The sequence below is a fragment of the Anomaloglossus baeobatrachus genome, chromosome 2 (assembly GCF_048569485.1).
Source record: "Anomaloglossus baeobatrachus isolate aAnoBae1 chromosome 2, aAnoBae1.hap1, whole genome shotgun sequence".
Classification (NCBI taxonomy): domain Eukaryota; kingdom Metazoa; phylum Chordata; class Amphibia; order Anura; family Aromobatidae; genus Anomaloglossus; species Anomaloglossus baeobatrachus.
Window position 1 is genome coordinate 796,073,472 of NC_134354.1, and position 18,836 is coordinate 796,092,307.

At 50.2% G+C, this 18,836-nt stretch overlaps 1 protein-coding gene across 1 annotated transcript; it reads right to left on the minus strand.

Annotated features, from left to right (window-relative positions):
- Positions 1-3,802: 3,802 nt before the first annotated feature.
- On the minus strand, positions 3,803-4,750 carry LOC142290116 (olfactory receptor 52N2-like). The gene has a single exon (XM_075334049.1). The coding sequence runs from the start codon at positions 4,742-4,744 to the stop codon at positions 3,803-3,805; it is 942 nt and encodes a 313-aa protein (XP_075190164.1). The 5' UTR covers positions 4,745-4,750.
- Positions 4,751-18,836: the final 14,086 nt, after the last annotated feature.

The window sequence follows — 18,836 nt, forward strand, 5'->3', positions numbered from 1 at the left end:
GATGGTGTCGCTCCCCACAGGCGGAGCGGGCCCCGGGTGGATGATGGGGGTTTTAATGGCCGTTGGCACCTAAGTGCTGGGCAGTGGCAACGGTAAGGACGAGCCAACAGTCTCTGCAGGTTCAGGGTGTAGTTTACTTACAACTTCAGCTGTCAGCCTGGTCACACTGGTCCCTGCCATGATGGGCTCCGGTCAATCCCAAATCCAGTAAGGGGCCACCACCGGTGTTTTGAGAGAGAAGGAGAGTGAGTCCTATTTCTAGGGTGTCCCCCTCCGCAGTTAGGTACCCTGGCTGAGCTCCCGCTCCAAGCCCCGAGCCTAGTAAAGTCCAAGTTTTCCAGAGATGTCTTGCCAGAACTACAGCCCTGACGGGTCTATTTTTGATGTTAGTGTGTTGCGCCTATTTCTACCCCCAGGTGGAAACCACCCACCAGGTGGCTGGCTTCAGTGACCGGGAAGTCCCATTATCGTGATGGCCATCCCCTGCCTACCCTGAGCCATCCCACCCTGTGATAAGGCTCCTAAGCTGTATGTAGTGTGTAAATGTGGAACATGGGTGATTATGTACCGGCCCGGGGCTCGGCCGGCTGCCGAGCCACTCAGATCCGTGCTCGTCGGTGGGTGGCTCAAGCTCCTCACGGACCCGGGGGTCACGTCGCTCTGAAGGGAGCTTGCTGGCGATGTACGGTGGGGTGATCCACGGCCAGGGCCACGGTTGTTTGGGGGGTTTTAAGTTCGTGAAGCTACCCACGGGTTGTGGTGAATAGATGGGCACCACCGCTGCCGTTGACTAGGCTCCCGGGGACGGTGTTGCGCAGCCTGGTCTTAACCCCTCCGTGGGTAGGGGGGTGATGGTCCCGGGACCCGTGGGATGCGAGGCTAGAGGAGTGCGTGACATTGCGGTGCAGTGCTGCGCGGGGCCCGAGGGCACTGTTGTACTCACTATGACAGACACACTGGAGTCTCTGGTAAACCAAACAAGATGGTGGACGGTGTCCGCAGCCGGCTGTGCTTCTCCCCTTTTTCAGGTTGGTAGTTTCCGCCTTTCTCCTGCATCTCGCTTTTAATGGAATGATGACTCCTATGCCTGAGCAATGGGAGTCCGCTCCCCAGCTTTGTGTATGCCAGAAGAGCCCTTTTGCCCGCAGATGCTGGCCCGTGGGATCTCTCTGCCTGGGCGGTGGCTTTCTATCCCCCTCAGTGGGCTCTTGTCTTCAGTCGGGACTTGAGTGGGAAAGGACCTATAGTCCAGACCGCAATCAGTTAATTAACTCAGTCCAGTGTATTATGGACCTTGTTTCAGAGTCTGAGTACCCCCCTGTGTGCTCCGGTTTCCGAGTCGGTTCCCCGGGTCAGTACCGGTGGGCCACTACCCTGTCCCAGTCCACCACAGTTCCACCAAGCAATTCTTCCCGGCTCCTGCAGGCTAAGGCCACCGTTTGCCTCCTAGCCAAAGGTGCCCGGGCTCCAACCCCGGCACCTGTCAGACTGTCACAGGCCTGTCCCACAGGCCTGACCTCCACCACTGCTCAACACTAAAACTGATCTGCCTGTGTTTCCTGCCTCAGGCTCTCTGAACTCCTCGATGGGTGTGGCCAACTGCCTGGCTCTGCCCCCTGGTGTGTCCATCAAGTACTGAGAGAGGTGACTAGGGTTTAAAGTTTGGCTTATGACACCTTATTGGGGGACAGGTGTAGTGCAGGGGTCTATCTATGACTACCTGGCTAGTCCAGGACATCACAGTTCCACAGGCTGTCTTTGTGTGATGACTGACCCTGAGTGTCCTGCACTGAAAATTGCACCCTAAGCTATAAACCAAGTGTAACACAAAAACAACAATAGACATGAATGAAGTGCACACAGGAGGGGGTGAGACACAGGCCTAGGAACGTGCAAACACAATCATACAGGGATAATGGAATACAAGAAATCACAAAGAATAGCAGAATATGTGGACATGCTCCCAAACCTAAATGAAACAAAATAGGAGATAAATGGGAAGGGAATCACACAAACAAAGTGCAGGGAATAACAATAGCAATGTCTCAGTAAGAAAACCTTAACCAAAGCGCTGTGACTCCAGACAACCATCCATCCAGACATATAGCCAGTAGAGACCTGTGAGCAGTGAGAATAAATAGCAGACCATAGGAGCCAATCCAGATGATGTAGTTCTATGTGCGCTTTTTAAGAAAAAATAGCCCCTCCCAATATGTGATTGGGCAAACCAACGAGAACGTGCACACACCTGGATAGACGTGACACAGGAAAGATACAGCATAAGAAAGAAAGAAAGAGAGAGAGAAAGAGAGAGAGAAAGAAAGAGAGAGAGAGAGAGAAAGAAAGAGAGAGAGAGAGAGAAAGTGAGAGAGAGAGAGAGAAAGAAAGAGAGAGAGAGAAAGTGAGAGAGAAAGAGAGAGAGAAAGAGAAAGAAAGAGAAAGAGAGAAAAAGAAAGAGAGAAAGGGAGAGAAAGAAAGAGAGAGAGAAAGAGAGAGAGAGAGAGAGAGAAAGAAAGAGAGAAAGAGAGAAAGAAAGAGAGAGAGAAAGTGAGAGAGAGAAAGAGAGAGAGAGAGAGAAAGAAAGAGAGAGAAAGAAAGAGAGAGAGAAAGAAAGACAAGAGATCCTTCAGCAATTGGACCATTTATTTGTATATATTATATATATGTGCAGTGCAGATATACACTTTTATGGTAAGAGGAAGTGAATTTTAAATTTTTTAGCTTTATGAAATAACATTTGTTGCTAGTTTATACTACTGTATTATAAATTCAGAAATAAATTTTTTTCTGATATCCCTTGATTTTAACTACAACGCCCGTAATGGATCCGTCTTCTTCTCCACCTGAAGTTCTCCTGAGCCTCAGATGATCTTACAAGTTTCTTGTTTTGTGCCACATCCTGCATGATAAATTTGGTGCAAAGTGCATTGGCAAAGGAACCCCCCCCCCACCCCCCAAAAAAAAGTGACTGGAAATTCCCCCGATCCTGCCTTACTCCACAATGCGTCATGAATCATTTGCAGAAATACAAGCGATCTGCAGTTATCATCACGTAACATGACACTTGTACGAATACAAAGATGGGGCTGAGGATTTCTTATTTACGCAGTGTTATTGCTACTTAATATTATTACACTTATTTATTATTAGCAATTAGATTCACTTAAGTTTATCTGTAGACGTTGGCAGGACGGCACGTTCCCTCCCAGCATCGTCCACGGTGTAACAGCGGCGCGGCGCGGCGAGGGAGGCGGAAGGTGGAGGAGCAAGTTCACACAACGATGCCGCAAATATTCAGACTTTCTCTCTAAACATATTGATACATTTAAAACAGAGCTGATTTTCTGGGAGGATTTTATAAATTCTTTCTTTATGTATTTTATGTCATTATTACTAAAACAAAAAAATCTAAAAATTCTAGAAACATTCCTGTATATTTCTAGGCACCACACGGCTGCTTCTTCCAGTGGATGTGGAGTGATATTAATACACATCCAGATCTACTACGACAAGAAAAGAAGCCATGTCTTCACACAGCTTTATTCAGTGCATGGAGGAGGCCGTACTTGGGCCGAGACTTAGCTGCAAGCATGTTCCCATGGTCAATGATGGAGACCCCCACTCCACTTACAGGGGAAAAACTGAAGATTTATCTCCATAACACATTACCACTTGTGGCCAATACTAAAAATGTCTTCATCATCCATTACAATCCCTTGTAGAGAGCACAGCATGTAAAGATGATGTTCCTTACGCTCCTCGTGAAGAAGGAAATGTTCGTAAGTCCTACCCTGGTGAAGTCCTATGTTGCAGTGCGTCTAATGAGATGAACAGCTGCAGTGCGGATCTCCTGGGTCTTCACACCATAGATGATGGGGTTTAGAGCTGGTGGGATGAGAAGGTAGAGGTTGGACAGGATCACATGGATGTACGGAGGTATATGACCTATCCTATAAGTTAGGAAGGAAAACAGTCCCAAGGTGTAGAACATGAGGATGATACAAATATGAGATGTACAAGTTCCAAAGGCTTTATTCTTGGCGCTCTTAGAGGAAAGACTCAAAACTGCTCTCAATATCAAGACATAGGAAATAGCAATGCATGAAATGTCAAATACAATGACTATTAAAACCACGGTCAACCCATAGGCGCTGTTGATGGTGGTGTCGGTACAAGCCAACTTCACAACCGCCATGTGGTCACAGTAGGCGTGAGGAATCTGGTGGCTCTGGCAGTATGGGAGTCTACTGGCCATCCATGGGCAGGGGGTCACTATTATAGTTCCTCTTATCACCAGGGCTATTACTATTTTCCCTATGAATGTGTTGGTTAAAGTACTTACATAGTGAAAAGGATTACAGATGGCTATGTATCTATCAAACGCCATGGCCAGGAGGACCCCAGACTCTAGTGAGGTGAAACAGTGGATGAAGAACATCTGTACGAGGCAGGACAAAAAAGAGATCACCTTGTGATTGAGCCAGAAGATGCAGAGCATTTTCAGAGCAATGGAGCTCGAAAGAACGAGATCAGTGAGGGACAAAGTGCAGAGGAAATAATACATGGGACTGTGCAGCCGAGAAGCCACCATGACGAGGAGCAGCATGAGGAGATTGCCCAGCACAGCTATGACATACATGATAAAGATCGGGATGGATATCCACACATGAGAAGACTCGAAGCCTGGGACCCCCTCCAGGATGAACACACTTGTGTAGATGCTGGAGACATTGATGGACGCCATAATTCAGCTCAACATGAATATGAAATCATCCAGACCCTCCGCAGATTCTCCAGCACAAATAATCACTTTCACATTACGCACGTTAATTCATTCATCTTAAAATTGACATAAGATTAAAATATTAATCAATAAAATTGTTATAAAAAAATGAAAGATATTTCCAGCCAATCCTCAGGGCCACCTAAATGAACATAAGAGATGGTGTTATGGTGTTGGTGTAACGGGTGAGGATCGAGAAGACCCTTTGGATGATTCTCCCCATAATATCACGTAATATCCTAAGTAGATCTCATATTTTATGTGAAGATCCACAATACTAATAGGTTCCCTCAACAAGTGATGACCCCAGTCACAGCTCCACTGTCTACAACCCTGGATATATTCCCTCACCCCATGAACTGAACTATCCACTCGTCCTCTCACTTCTTCAGTGTCCTCCTCCCTATCCGACCGTGTCTATATATCCCTATTATTATCCATAATGAACCATTGATGATCTCTCCCGTTGCTCATTGCCCTTCTAATGGGCCTTCGTTGTTGTAGATTTATCTTTTTACTATTTACCTGCTTGTTACAGATGTCGTTTGGCCACACAAGGTCCCATGCTCCTGCCTGATCTGGGCTGGAGGTGGAAGAGTTATAGTATTTCCAGCAGTGACGTGAGTGGTGCTTGAGTCCTTTTGGGTCCAGTCCACCAGAGGCACATGGGTTACTAGCTCAGTACCTCAGTTTAACAGTAAATTAATCCCTCAGCTGCAAGGAAATCCTGGCAACTTCTACTCAATGAATAATTACAGACTACGTTTTTCTAAAATGCCTTGAATCCTTTTTCTGCCAGAAGATAATACCAATGTCATGAACTGTACAACTCACTCTCCGGGACTGTATAGATTAAAGGGATTCTCCAGGAACCTGATAATGATTATCCATGGGGTAGGATAGATCAGATTGGCAGTGGTCGAATACCTGGCACGCCCACTGATCGGCTGTCATTAGCAAAGGTGGTGCTGTGACGCCCTGGGCAAACCAGGGGTCACAGGTCATGACACCACCACACCCTACACCCCAGATAGGTACACCAAAGCTACACAAAAATCCTTGTTGCCTTCCTCCAGGGGCTGATGTCCACACCAGGGGGTGGGCCAGGCGGTTGGCTCCGCCCACCGAGGAGTTCACAGCGCTGGAGGCGGGAAAACCAGGCAGATTAGTTTAGGAGTTGAGTTGAGTTGAGCTAGGGAAGTGAAGGAGTGAAGAGATCAGTTTAGTGAGAAGTGAGAGTTCAGAGTAGTGAGAGCTGAAGTGGAAGTGAAGTGGTAGAGGAGCAAGAGAGAGGCGTAAGGTGGAAGAGACAGTGACAGTTAAGGAAGCCTGAAGTTGGTCCGGGTGTGTGCCCCGGACTGAGAACAGCAAGGTTAGCAGACAGCGGTGACCGTCTGCAGGAGAGGCTGCTTGGAGGTTACCGAAAGGACCGTGGACGGGTGGTGGCCCGGCGGTACCGGAGCGGTATACGAAGAGAAGCCAGCACCATTGGCAGGGGCCTTTCGGATCCCGACAAGGCTAGAAGTCGCCATGAATTTGCCAAATCCGTCAGTGAAGGGGACCTCTGGGTCTCTCAACAACCAAGTCCCGATTGAAGGCAACAGTCCAACCGTTAGAGAGAGACACCGCCACCGCCAAGGCACCAGTTTCTCAGGGCCAGCGCCTGCGGGCAAAGAGGGGCTCCTCCGGCCCATATCCAAGCCGGGGAGCAGGTTACCGGTGGGAACCCATCGCTACCAACATCATCTTAGGTGCAAGAAAAGGGACCGTCACCGTCAACTACTGGGGAAAAGCAACAGCAGCCGTCCGTGGGAACTGTCTTTCCAGCCGTGTGTTTTACCGAGAACTGTATCCCCATCTCAGGCTGAGTGAGTACCACAGTGCCGTGAGGCACAGCGCTGCCCCCGCGTCCCTGCACCCCACCAAGCCCTGCACCGGCCCCGCCATCCCTCATTACCCACCTCATCACTGGGCCCCGGGACAACTACCCCCTACCCACGGAGGGGAGAACCAACAACTTTGCTGCTCCCTGTCACCGGTCCCGGGATCCCCATACAGAGCAGCGGTGGTGTCCACACAATCACCACAACCGTGGGTGGCGTCACGGACAATAAACAATCCCAAAAACCAACCCCCTTTCACTCACGGGCGAGGAGCGCCGCTCGAGTCCCCGGGATCCGGCCCATCGCTCGAGCCACCGAGCATCAGCAGGCCGCAGCAGCAGCGGCAGCCGGACCCGAGCAGTGGGAGAGTGCGGCGTCCCCTCCTCCGCCCGCGACAACTTGGCGTCACGAACAGGATCTTACCGCTCTGCCGTTGGGTAGAGGTGCGCCTTGTTACCGCCGGAGGTGTCCGGCCGGAAAATTTCAGAAGCCGCCATCTTTGGCGCGAAGAGTTCCTGCTCGAGCGTCTGCTCGAGTAGCGGAGGCGCGAAGGCCAAAACCCCGCCCCGATAGAGGAGGGGCCGGAAAGAGGCTAAGGGGGACGAAATGGCGACTGGACGCATGTAGCTGCGGCTATAAAAGCAGGGACACCAGGACTCTGCAGCCATCTTGTTCCTAAGAGAAGCCGCCAGCAACATGTGGATGCCGTCCCGCAGCACCGTAGCCCCCGCGCCTGGAACCGCGGCGTGGGTGGAGATCCGGACCGCGCAGCTCTACCAGAGGCTGCAGGTCAAAATGCAGCTCCTCCTGGAGGAGTGGGAGACCGACATGGCGGATGTCATAGCGACCGTGCGGAGACGCGAGGAGAAAGCGGAGGAAGGGAGGGTGAGTGACCCACGCCCCGATGCCCTTGAAGGGCCGGTCATCGCGGCTGCGGGACCCGGTCTAAACCCTCTCGCCCTGCTGCCTCCCTCACCACCCGTCCCGTAAGCCGTGACCCCCCACTAGGCCCGCTACCACCGCAACCGGTAGCGATACCCAGCATGTCCGCCCAAGCGGACCGACCTGCAGCCGGAGCCCGTAGCCGACCGGAGGTGCTGCCATGGAAAGCCCCGAAAACCGAACCGGAGGCGTCCCCCGAGAAGTCCCCCGAGCCGGAGCCGATAGCCCGCTCCGTGCCGAAGGCCCAGCAGAGGAAAGCCCCTGTGCCCATCCCCCACACCTCGGCTGAGGTTGCGCCGGGTTGCCACTGCAAGGCGGCATCCAAGGCCAAGTCACCGCGGGACCTGATACCCAGAGTACCAGTCGTGGGCAATGTTCAACAGGCCCGACCCGTGCACCGGAGCTCGCAGCAGCGCCGTACTGGGACAGGGAGCCGGTACCGTTGGGCCTGGGAATCGGTGAAAGGGAAAGAAAGAAGGCGGAGATGGTGGCCCGTATGATCCGGGAGAAGGAGAGCCTGAGACAAGCTGCCTTCCGGGTCCGGGGCCCACTGTATGAAGGGCAGGTGAGGCGGTTTGATGTCCGCCGGGGCTATGGATTTATTTATGAACCGGGCCTGGAGGCCGAAGTGTTTATAGCCCGGCGGGATGTGAATGCTCATCTGCCAGAGGAGCACCCCGGTCGTAACCTGATGCCGGGCGACATAGTCCAATACACCCGGCACTGTGGGGAAAGGGGGTGGTTCGCGCTGGATGCTAAGTTGAGGGGCAGCCAGGAGTCCCGTGTGAGCGCTGCGCCCCTTCCCTCAGGTGATGTCGAAGACTCAAAGTGATGGCAGGGAGCACCGTTCCACCGTCCCCGTTGGGACCACCACTAAGTATGTGTGTTTAAAAGTTGAAAGTTTTTGAAATGATGACAAATGGAAAAATGATTACCGAACAGTCACCTGATTGCACCGTGATTTGGGAACCGGCTGTTGCCGGCATTGTTGTCCCTGTGGGGACCCTTCAAACAGTTGCATAAAGAACTCTTTATGAACAGGCCCGAGAACTTGCAGGGCAACCACAAACATTAGTGGCATGTAAATAAAAATGTTGTGTTGCAGCTAACCGTTACCGCCTCCGGAGAGGCAGGTTGGAGGGAGGGCCCGCAGTGGAGCAGGCTGGGGCCCAGCCACCACAGAAACCGGTGGCTAACCTCTGGAGGGGAAGGACAGATCCCACTCGGGTAACTGGTTCAGGACTGGGGTCAAGGGATGCTGCCTGGGTTTTAGGGGCAGCATCAGGGCCAGGCTACTTGGGTGGGAGAGAGCGGCAGCAGCAACCGTTTAAAACCATTTGTAACGTTTAAGCAAAGCACCTCCCGATGTGGGATGAAGTTATTTTATTTGTATTATGTTTACCTTTTATATCTTTTCAGAAAAATAAAACCGGTGTTGGACGGGCAGCCCGCGGACGGTCTGCATTTTGCTAAGGGGGAATGTGACGCCCACACAGTGCCACTAGATATGAGTGAACCTGGTTCTCTAAGTGGTTGCCAATTTCACATTCGGTACAAGCCTTAGCCTGTTCGGTTTGAGCTCGGTAACTAGAGCACTTTCCCCAAAAGTCGACAATGTTCGATTTTGTTCGATCACCGATTGCATTTTCCAAAAATGCTTTACTAGTAACACGTTCTGCTTTTGTATAGGTTTGTGATACTGTATGATGATTTGGGGATGTGTTTAATGAGTGGAGGGGGTGGGGACTCGGGAGAAGCCAGAGGAGCAGCATACAAAACATTAAAACATTATTACTTTACATTTTTTCAGTTATTGGAATTTTTTTTTTTTGACGATACCTTCCCTTTAATCATTGGAATGTCGCTGGTGCACCATGCAAACCAAAAGATAATACCTTATACTGATATAGCCTTCTCCTTGGTGGCCTCCGTCAGGGGCACCTGCTTGAACCCCTTTGTGAGGTCCAGGGTCGAAAAGGTACTGAGCTTTCCCCAACCTCTCTATCATTTCATCCGCCCGGGGCATAGGGTAGGCATCAAAGTTGGATATTTCATTAAAGGGAAGGTATCGTCAAAAAAAAAAAATTCCAATAACTGAAAAAATGTAAAGTAATAATGTTTTAATGTTTTGTTTAAATATTATTATTTGTTTTTAATTGAGCAAAATCTAAAAAAAAAAATTAGAAAGTTTGATATTTTCCACTGTTAAACACTAGGGGGAGCAGCTGCTGAAATCCTACAGAAATCAGACTGTATAAAAAGCTCAGATTACAGCCTGCAGTAAAGTGGGCGGAGTCTGCTCTCCTGTGTGTGATGGCACGCCTCCCTCTCCTAATCTGAGTGTATACAACAGATAACAGAGAATGACATGTAGGGACACAGTGCAGAGACATTATACTGGTGACCAGAAATGTGTAAAGTGTCACCAAGGACAGCAGGAGTATCACACAGGATAGGATTAGATACACAGCCCTGCAGACAGTATCACACAGGATAGGATTAGATACACAGCCCTGCAGACAGTATCACACAGGATAGGATTAGATACACAGCTCAGCAGACAGTATCCCACAGGATAGGATTAGATACACAGCTCAGCAGACAGTATCCCACAGGATAGGATTAGATACACAGCTCAGCAGAAAGTATCCCACAGGATAGGATTAGATACACAGCTCAGCAGACAGTATCCCACAGGATAGGATTAGATACACAGCTCAGCAGACAGTATCCCACAGGATAGGATTAGATACACAGCTCAGCAGACAGTATCACACAGGATAGGATTAGATACACAGCTCAGCAGACAGTATCCCACAGGATAGGATTAGATACACAGCTCAGCAGACAGTATCCCACAGGATAGGATTAGATACACAGCTCAGCAGAAAGTATCCCACAGGATAGGATTAGATACACAGCTCAGCAGACAGTATCACACAGGAGAGGATTAGATACACAGCTCAGCAGACAGTATCCCACAGGATAGGATTAGATACACAGCTCAGCAGACAGTATTCCACAGGATAGGATTAGATACACAGCTCAGCAGACAGGATCCCACAGGATAGGATTAGATACATAGCTCAGCAGACAGTATCCCACAGGATAGGATTAGATACACAGCTCAGCAGACAGTATCCCACAGGATAGGATTAGATACACAACTCAGCAGACAGTATCCCACAGGATAGGATTAGATACACAGCTCAGCAGACAGTATCCCACAGGATAGGATTAGATACACAGCTCAGCAGACAGTATCACACAGGATAGGATTAGATACACAGCTCAGCAGACAGTATCCCACAGGATAGGATTAGATACACAGCTCAGCAGACAGTATCACACAGGATAGGATTAGATACACAGCTCAGCAGACAGTATCACACAGGAGAGGATTAGATACACAGCTCAGCAGACAGTATCCCACAGGATAGGATTAGATACACAGCTCAGCAGACAGTATCACACAGGAGAGGATTAGATACACAGCTCAGCAGACAGTATCCCACAGGATAGGATTAGATACACAGCTCAGCAGACAGTATCCCACAGGATAGGATTAGATACACAGCTCAGCAGACAGTATCACACAGGAGAGGATTAGATACACAGCTCAGCAGACAGTAGCCCACAGGATAGGATTAGATACACAGCTCAGCAGACAGGATCCCACAGGATAGGATTAGATACACGGCTCTGCAGACAGTATCACACAGGATAGGATTAGATACACAGCTCAGCAGACAGTATCACACAGGATAGGATTAGATACACAGCTCAGGAGACAGTATCCCACAGGATAGGATTAGGTACACAGCTCAGCAGACAGTATCCCACAGGAGAGGATTAGATACACAGCTCAGCAGACAGTATCACACAGGAGAGGATTAGATACATGGCCCAGCAGACAGTATCACACAGGAGAGGATTAGATACACAGCTCAGCAGACAGTATCCCACAGGATAGGATTAGATACACAGCTCAGCAGACAGTATCACACAGGATAGGATTAGATACACAGCCCTGCAGACAGTATCACACAGGATAGGATTAGATACACGGCTCAGCAGACAGGATAGGATTAGATACACGGCTCAGCAGACAGGATAGGATTAGATACACGGCTCAGCAGACAGGATAGGATTAGATACACGGCTCAGCAGACAGCTTTTTCTCTGCTTTTCACTTGTCCCTACTGACAGTCTTGGAAAAAAGACAGATTCTGTCGAAACGTTGATACCATTATTACTGATGGACATAAAAAGAAAAAATTGTAGCAATAATCAAAAGAATAAAAATTAATACAAAGCAAAAAACATCTGGATTCTACTTTTTCTTGTTGTCCCGTTTTGAGTGCCGGACTTATTTTTCTTGTATATATTAAAATAAATACAGTCGTAGCAAACAAACGTTTTGTTGGTTGAAAAATAAAAAGGCATCAATCCGATTGTAAAACAATTTCTTTTTTATTTACAACTGTTGTACACAGAAAAGAAAACATTTTTATTTTTTGCCAAAACGAGAAATGTGTTCTTGAGCAGGAGCACAGAGAATGTCAGGGGAGATGAGCGCTGATCTGACAGGAGCTCACAGACAGACACAGAGGAAGGAGCAGGTCCACAGCAGCACAGAGGATGTCAGGGGAGGTGAGCGCTGATCTGACAGGAGCTCACAGACAGACACAGAGGAAGGAGCAGGTCCACAGCAGCACAGAGGATGTCAGGGGAGATGAGCGCTGATCTGACAGGAGCTCACAGACAGACACAGAGGAAGGAGCAGGTCCACAGCAGCACAGAGGATGTCAGGGGAGATGAGCGCTGATCTGACAGGAGCTCACAGACAGACACAGAGGAAGGAGCAGGTCCACAGCAGCACAGAGGATGTCAGGGGAGGTGAGCGCTGATCTGACAGGAGCTCACAGACAGACACAGAGGAAGGAGCAGGTCCACAGCAGCACAGAGGATGTCAGGGGAGATGAGCGCTGATCTGACAGGAGCTCACAGACAGACACAGAGGAAGGAGCAGGTCCACAGCAGCACAGAGGATGTCAGGGGAGATGAGCGCTGATCTGACAGGAGCTCACAGACAGACACAGAGGAAGGAGCAGGTCCACAGCAGCACAGAGGATGTCAGGGGAGATGAGCGCTGATCTGACAGGAGCTCACAGACAGACACAGAGGAAGGAGCAGGTCCACAGCAGCACAGAGGATGTCAGGGGAGATGAGCGCTGATCTGACAGGAGCTCACAGACAGACACAGAGGAAGGAGCAGGTCCACAGCAGCACAGAGGATGTCAGGGGAGATGAGCGCTGATCTGACAGGAGCTCACAGACAGACACAGAGGAAGGAGCAGGTCCACAGCAGCACAGAGGATGTCAGGGGAGGTGAGCGCTGATCTGACAGGAGCTCACAGACAGACACAGAGGAAGGAGCAGGTCCACAGCAGCACAGAGGATGTCAGGGGAGATGAGCGCTGATCTGACAGGAGCTCACAGACAGACACAGAGGAAGGAGCAGGTCCACAGCAGCACAGAGGATGTCAGGGGAGATGAGCGCTGATCTGACAGCAGCTCACAGACAGACACAGAGGAAGGAGCAGGTCCACAGTAGCACAGAGGATGTCAGGGGAGGTGAGCGCTGATCTGACAGGAGCTCACAGACAGACACAGAGGAAGGAGCAGGTCCACAGCAGCACAGAGGATGTCAGGGGAGGTGAGCACTGATCTGACAGGAGCTCACAGACAGACACAGAGGAAGGAGCAGGTCCACAGCAGCACAGAGGATGTCAGGGGTGATGAGCGCTGATCTGACAGGAGCTCACAGACAGACACAGAGGAAGGAGCAGGTCCACAGTAGCACAGAGGATGTCAGGGGAGGTGAGCGCTGATCTGACAGGAGCTCACAGACAGACACAGAGGAAGGAGCAGGTCCACAGCAGCACAGAGGATGTCAGGGGAGATGAGCGCTGATCTGACAGGAGCTCACAGACAGACAGAGGAAGGAGCAGGTCCACAGCAGCACAGAGAATGTCAGGAGAGGAGAGCACAGATCTTACAGGAGGCTCACAGACAAGACACAGAGGAAGGAGCAGGTCCACAGCAGCACAGAGGATGTCAGGGGAGGTGAGCGCTGATCTGACAGGAGCTCACAGACAGACACAGAGGAAGGAGCAGGTCCACAGCAGCACAGAGGATGTCAGGGGAGGTGAGCGCTGATCTGACAGGTGCTCACAGACAGACACAGAGGAAGGAGCAGGTCCACAGCAGCACAGAGGATGTCAGGGGAGATGAGCGCTGATCTGACAGGAGCTCACAGACAGACACAGAGGAAGGAGCAGGTCCACAGTAGCACAGAGGATGTCAGGGGAGGTGAGCGCTGATCTGACAGGAGCTCACAGACAGACACAGAGGAAGGAGCAGGTCCACAGCAGCACAGAGGATGTCAGGGGAGATGAGCGCTGATCTGACAGGAGCTCACAGACAGACATAGAGGAAGGAGCAGGTCCACAGCAGCACAGAGAATGTCAGGAGAGGAGAGCACAGATCGTACAGGAGGCTCACAGACAAGACACAGAGGAAGGAGCAGGTCCACAGCAGCACAGAGGATGTCAGGGGAGGTGAGCGCTGATCTGACAGGAGCTCACAGACAGACACAGAGGAAGGAGCAGGTCCACAGCAGCACAGAGGATGTCAGGGGAGATGAGCGCTGATCTGACAGGAGCTCACAGACAGACAGAGGAAGGAGCAGGTCCACAGCAGCACAGAGAATGTCAGGAGAGGAGAGCACAGATCTTACAGGAGGCTCACAGACAAGACACAGAGGAAGGAGCAGGTCCACAGCAGCACAGAGGATGTCAGGGGAGGTGAGCGCTGATCTGACAGGAGCTCACAGACAGACACAGAGGAAGGAGCAGGTCCACAGCAGCACAGAGGATGTCAGGGGAGGTGAGCGCTGATCTGACAGGTGCTCACAGACAGACACAGAGGAAGGAGCAGGTCCACAGCAGCACAGAGGATGTCAGGGGAGATGAGCGCTGATCTGACAGGAGCTCACAGACAGACACAGAGGAAGGAGCAGGTCCACAGTAGCACAGAGGATGTCAGGGGAGGTGAGCGCTGATCTGACAGGAGCTCACAGACAGACACAGAGGAAGGAGCAGGTCCACAGCAGCACAGAGGATGTCAGGGGAGATGAGCGCTGATCTGACAGGAGCTCACAGACAGACATAGAGGAAGGAGCAGGTCCACAGCAGCACAGAGAATGTCAGGAGAGGAGAGCACAGATCGTACAGGAGGCTCACAGACAAGACACAGAGGAAGGAGCAGGTCCACAGCAGCCCCTTCCCCACATATATAAATATAATAAAATTTATATATAGGGAAGGGGCTCTAACCACTTATATATATATATATATATATATATATATATATATATATATATTAATTATATGTATACATACATACACACAGAGACTGTGGTTAGAGCCCCTTCCCCATATATATATAAATATAATAAAATTTAAAAATTTATATATAGGGAAGGGGCTCTAACCACTAATATATATATATATATATATATATATATATATATATATATATATATATTAGTGGTTAGAGCCCCTTCCCTACATATTATATTGTATTTATATATATGGGGAAGGGGCTCTAACCACAGTCAGTATATTTTATATATATATATATATATATATAATATATATATTATATATATATATACATACACACACACACACACACACACACAGACAGACAGACTGATCGGTGGAGGAGCGGCGGTGAAGGAGCGGCGCTGATCGGTGGAGCGGCGGCGTCCAGCGGTGTAGGAGCGGCGCTGATCGGTGGCGTGCATCTGAAGATAATAAACCACATGAGAGTGACGGTGACAGATAACACACATATACATACTGTTACACATATACACAGACAGATCAGAGCCCCCACATATATACAGACTGGGGTTAGAGCCTGCTAAGTCTGTATATATGTGGGGGCTCTGATCTGTCTGTGTATATGTGTAACAGTATGTATATGTGTGTTATCTGTCACCGTCACTCTCCTGTGGTTTATTATCTTCAGATGCACGCCACCGATCAGCGCCGCTCCTACACCGCTGGACGCCGCCGCTCCACCGTTCAGCGCCGCCGCTCCTTCACCGCTGCTCCTCCACCGATCAGCGCCGTTTCTCCACCGCTGCACGCCGCCGTTCCTCCACCGATCAGCGCCGCTCCTACACCGCTGGACGCCGCCGCTCCACCGATCAGCGCCGCTCCTTCACCGCTGCTCCTGCACCGATCAGCGCCGTTTCTCCACCGCTGCACGCCGCCGTTCCTCCACCGATCAGCGCCGCTCCTACACCGCTGGACGCCGCCGCTCCACCGATCAGCGCCGCTCCTTCACCGCTGCTCCTCCACCGATCAGCGCCGTTTCTCCACCGCTGCACGCCGCCGTTCCTCCACCGATCAGCGCTGCTCCTCCACAGATGAACGCTGCTCCTCCACCGCTGCACGCTGCTCCACAGATCAGCTCCGGTCCTCCACCGCTGCACACCGCCCCTCAACGGATCAACGCTGATCTTCAGCTGTCGGTAAGGCTGGTTCTGTTCTAGGAGGCGGAGCTGTTAGGACAGAAGCTGGTGCTGCTTATTCCTTCAGATCCTGGCGGTAGGGGGAAAAAATACAGCCCAGCCAAAATCGTGGGCTATGGAAAAATGGCGGCTGAACCCACCCACGGCTGGGAATTGGGCAGCCCACATAGGCGTTACCATTTCAGTTGTAATAGAGCTAAAGGGGTCGGGATCCGACTACTATCCCCTATGTCCATGAGGTGCTGTAAATTGAGGCTGCACTGTCGTGCTAGAACTTGGAATGTGACATGGCAGCCCCCATTGCCAGCTTTCAAAGATTATAAAAACTGAAAGACATCTTTATTTATTGCAAGATAACATTATAACTTCATGTTATCTTACAAGTAATCATTGTTTGGATTATAAAAATCTGCGACACCTTCCCTTTAAGTTTCCAGAAGTCATTACAGAACCACAGTGTACCATCGGGTTCGGGTATTAGGATTATTGCGCTGGCCCACTCACTACGGGATTCCTCAATGACCCCCACCTGTAGCATAGACTTCACCTCTTCAGAGATGGCTTGTCACCGAGCCTCAGGCACTCGACATGGCTTTAGTCAGACGTTGGCCTGCGGCTCAGTGACAATGTCGTGTTGGAGTAGGCTAGTATGACCAGGGAGCTCAGAGAAGACGTTCATATTCTGACTAATGAACTCCTGGCACTCCTGAACCTGTTTACGGGACAATGTTTCAGATGTTTTGACTGCGGCGGAGGCTCCTACCGAAACCACCGGGGGTAATGGAGTCTTCTCCACAGTAAACGCAGGCAGCGCATTGTCCTCATTGTCACTGTCCCTAGCCTTCCATTATTTTCATAAATTGACATGATACACCTGTTCTTCACCCTGGCTGGTTCACCTTGTAGATCACTGGCTTCACCTTGTCTATTATCTCATAGGGATCCTGCCATCTTGAGAGGAATTTGCTATCTATGGTGGGAGCAAGCACCAGCACCCGGTCACCGGGGTTATAGGTTCTTACCTGCGTGGCTTGGTTATAGACCCGTCTCTGTGCTAGCTGTGCGCCTCCATATGTTCCCAACAAGTGGCAGAACCATCTCCATTCTCTCCTGCATTTTAGCGACATGTTCTATCACACTCTTGTGTGGGGTGGGATGGTGCTCCCGTGACTCTTTAGCTACATGTAGCAACCCCCGAGGATGTCTGCCGTGCAATAGCTCGAAGGGCGAGAACCCCGTGGATGCCTTGGGCACCTCTCGCACTGCGAACAATAAGTAGGGTAGCATGAGTTCCCAGTCCTTTCCATCCTTGGATACAGCCCTTTTTAGCAGGTTTTTTTAAATGTTTTGTTGAACCTTTCAACCAGGCCATCTGTTTGGGGATGATAGACTGATATGCGCAAATATTTGACATTTAATAACTTGCTAAGTTCCTTTAAGATCTTTGACATAAATGGAGTTCCTTGGTTGGTTAAGATCTCTTTAGGAATCCCCAACAGAGAGAACGTGCCCATGAGTACTTTGGCTATGAGTTTATGTAATAAACAGAATCGATTCCGCACTAAACTATTTCCGCAGGTAAAATAGCGGGAAAGAGAGAGTCGGGTGCAGGCCTCCCAAGGACGACGGCCGTTTCGCACCTTGTGTGCTTCTACGGGTCCAAAGTTGGACCTCTCTCTTCCCCGCTATTTTACCTGCACGCTATATGGAATAAAAGCACTTTCTAGATCTTGGATGGTGTATGCCGTGGTTTTCTACTTTATGGACTTCTGTTTTGGCTATGAGTTTAGTCGACGTATGACGCAGAGGAACCGCTTCCGGATATCGGATGGCATAATCAAGAACCATAAGTACTGTATATGTTGTGTCCCCTTGCCGACTTATTTACCAGACCATGGATACTCTTCCAAATGGTACCTCTATAATTGGCAGTGGTATCAACTGGCTTCAAAGCATGGCTGGGAACAGGTCACTTGACACTGGGCAGGAGTCGCAATACCGTTTAACTTCTTCGAAGACTCCGGGTCAATAAAAACGCTGCAGAATACGATCCAGGGTTTTCTTATGGCCCAAATGTCCACCAAGTATGTGAGGATGGGCCAGGTCCATTACCGACCTGCGATAGACCTGTGGCACCTTAAATGTTCTACCACCTCACCCCGTATTTTGACAACTCAATACATCAAGTCATGGGTCAAATCAAAGTGTGGAAACCTAGTATCTGCCCCTGGTTGTTGGGGTTCCCCATCAACAATTAACACAGCTTCCGTGGCCCGGGACAAATTAGGGTCTCGAAGTTGTGCCGTACCAAAATTGTCACCCAAGACAGTTAAGTCTGACAATTCAGGAGCTGGAAGCAAGTCCTCTACTTCCCCGGACATTACTTCCATGAGGGACGTCTCTCCTTCCTCAACCCGATTGGAGATTACCCCTACAGCAATTCCTCTAATTCCCAGTTCATTACTTCTGAGGGATGTCTCTCCCTCTTCAACCTGATTGGAGGTTACCCTTACAGCTGGCACCTCCTCCTCGGGCCCACAAGGCTCCTGCACTCCTTCTGTATACTTTACCAGCCCTGACTCTAGCTCCCCAAGTGACATAACTGTTGGACATAGGGCCA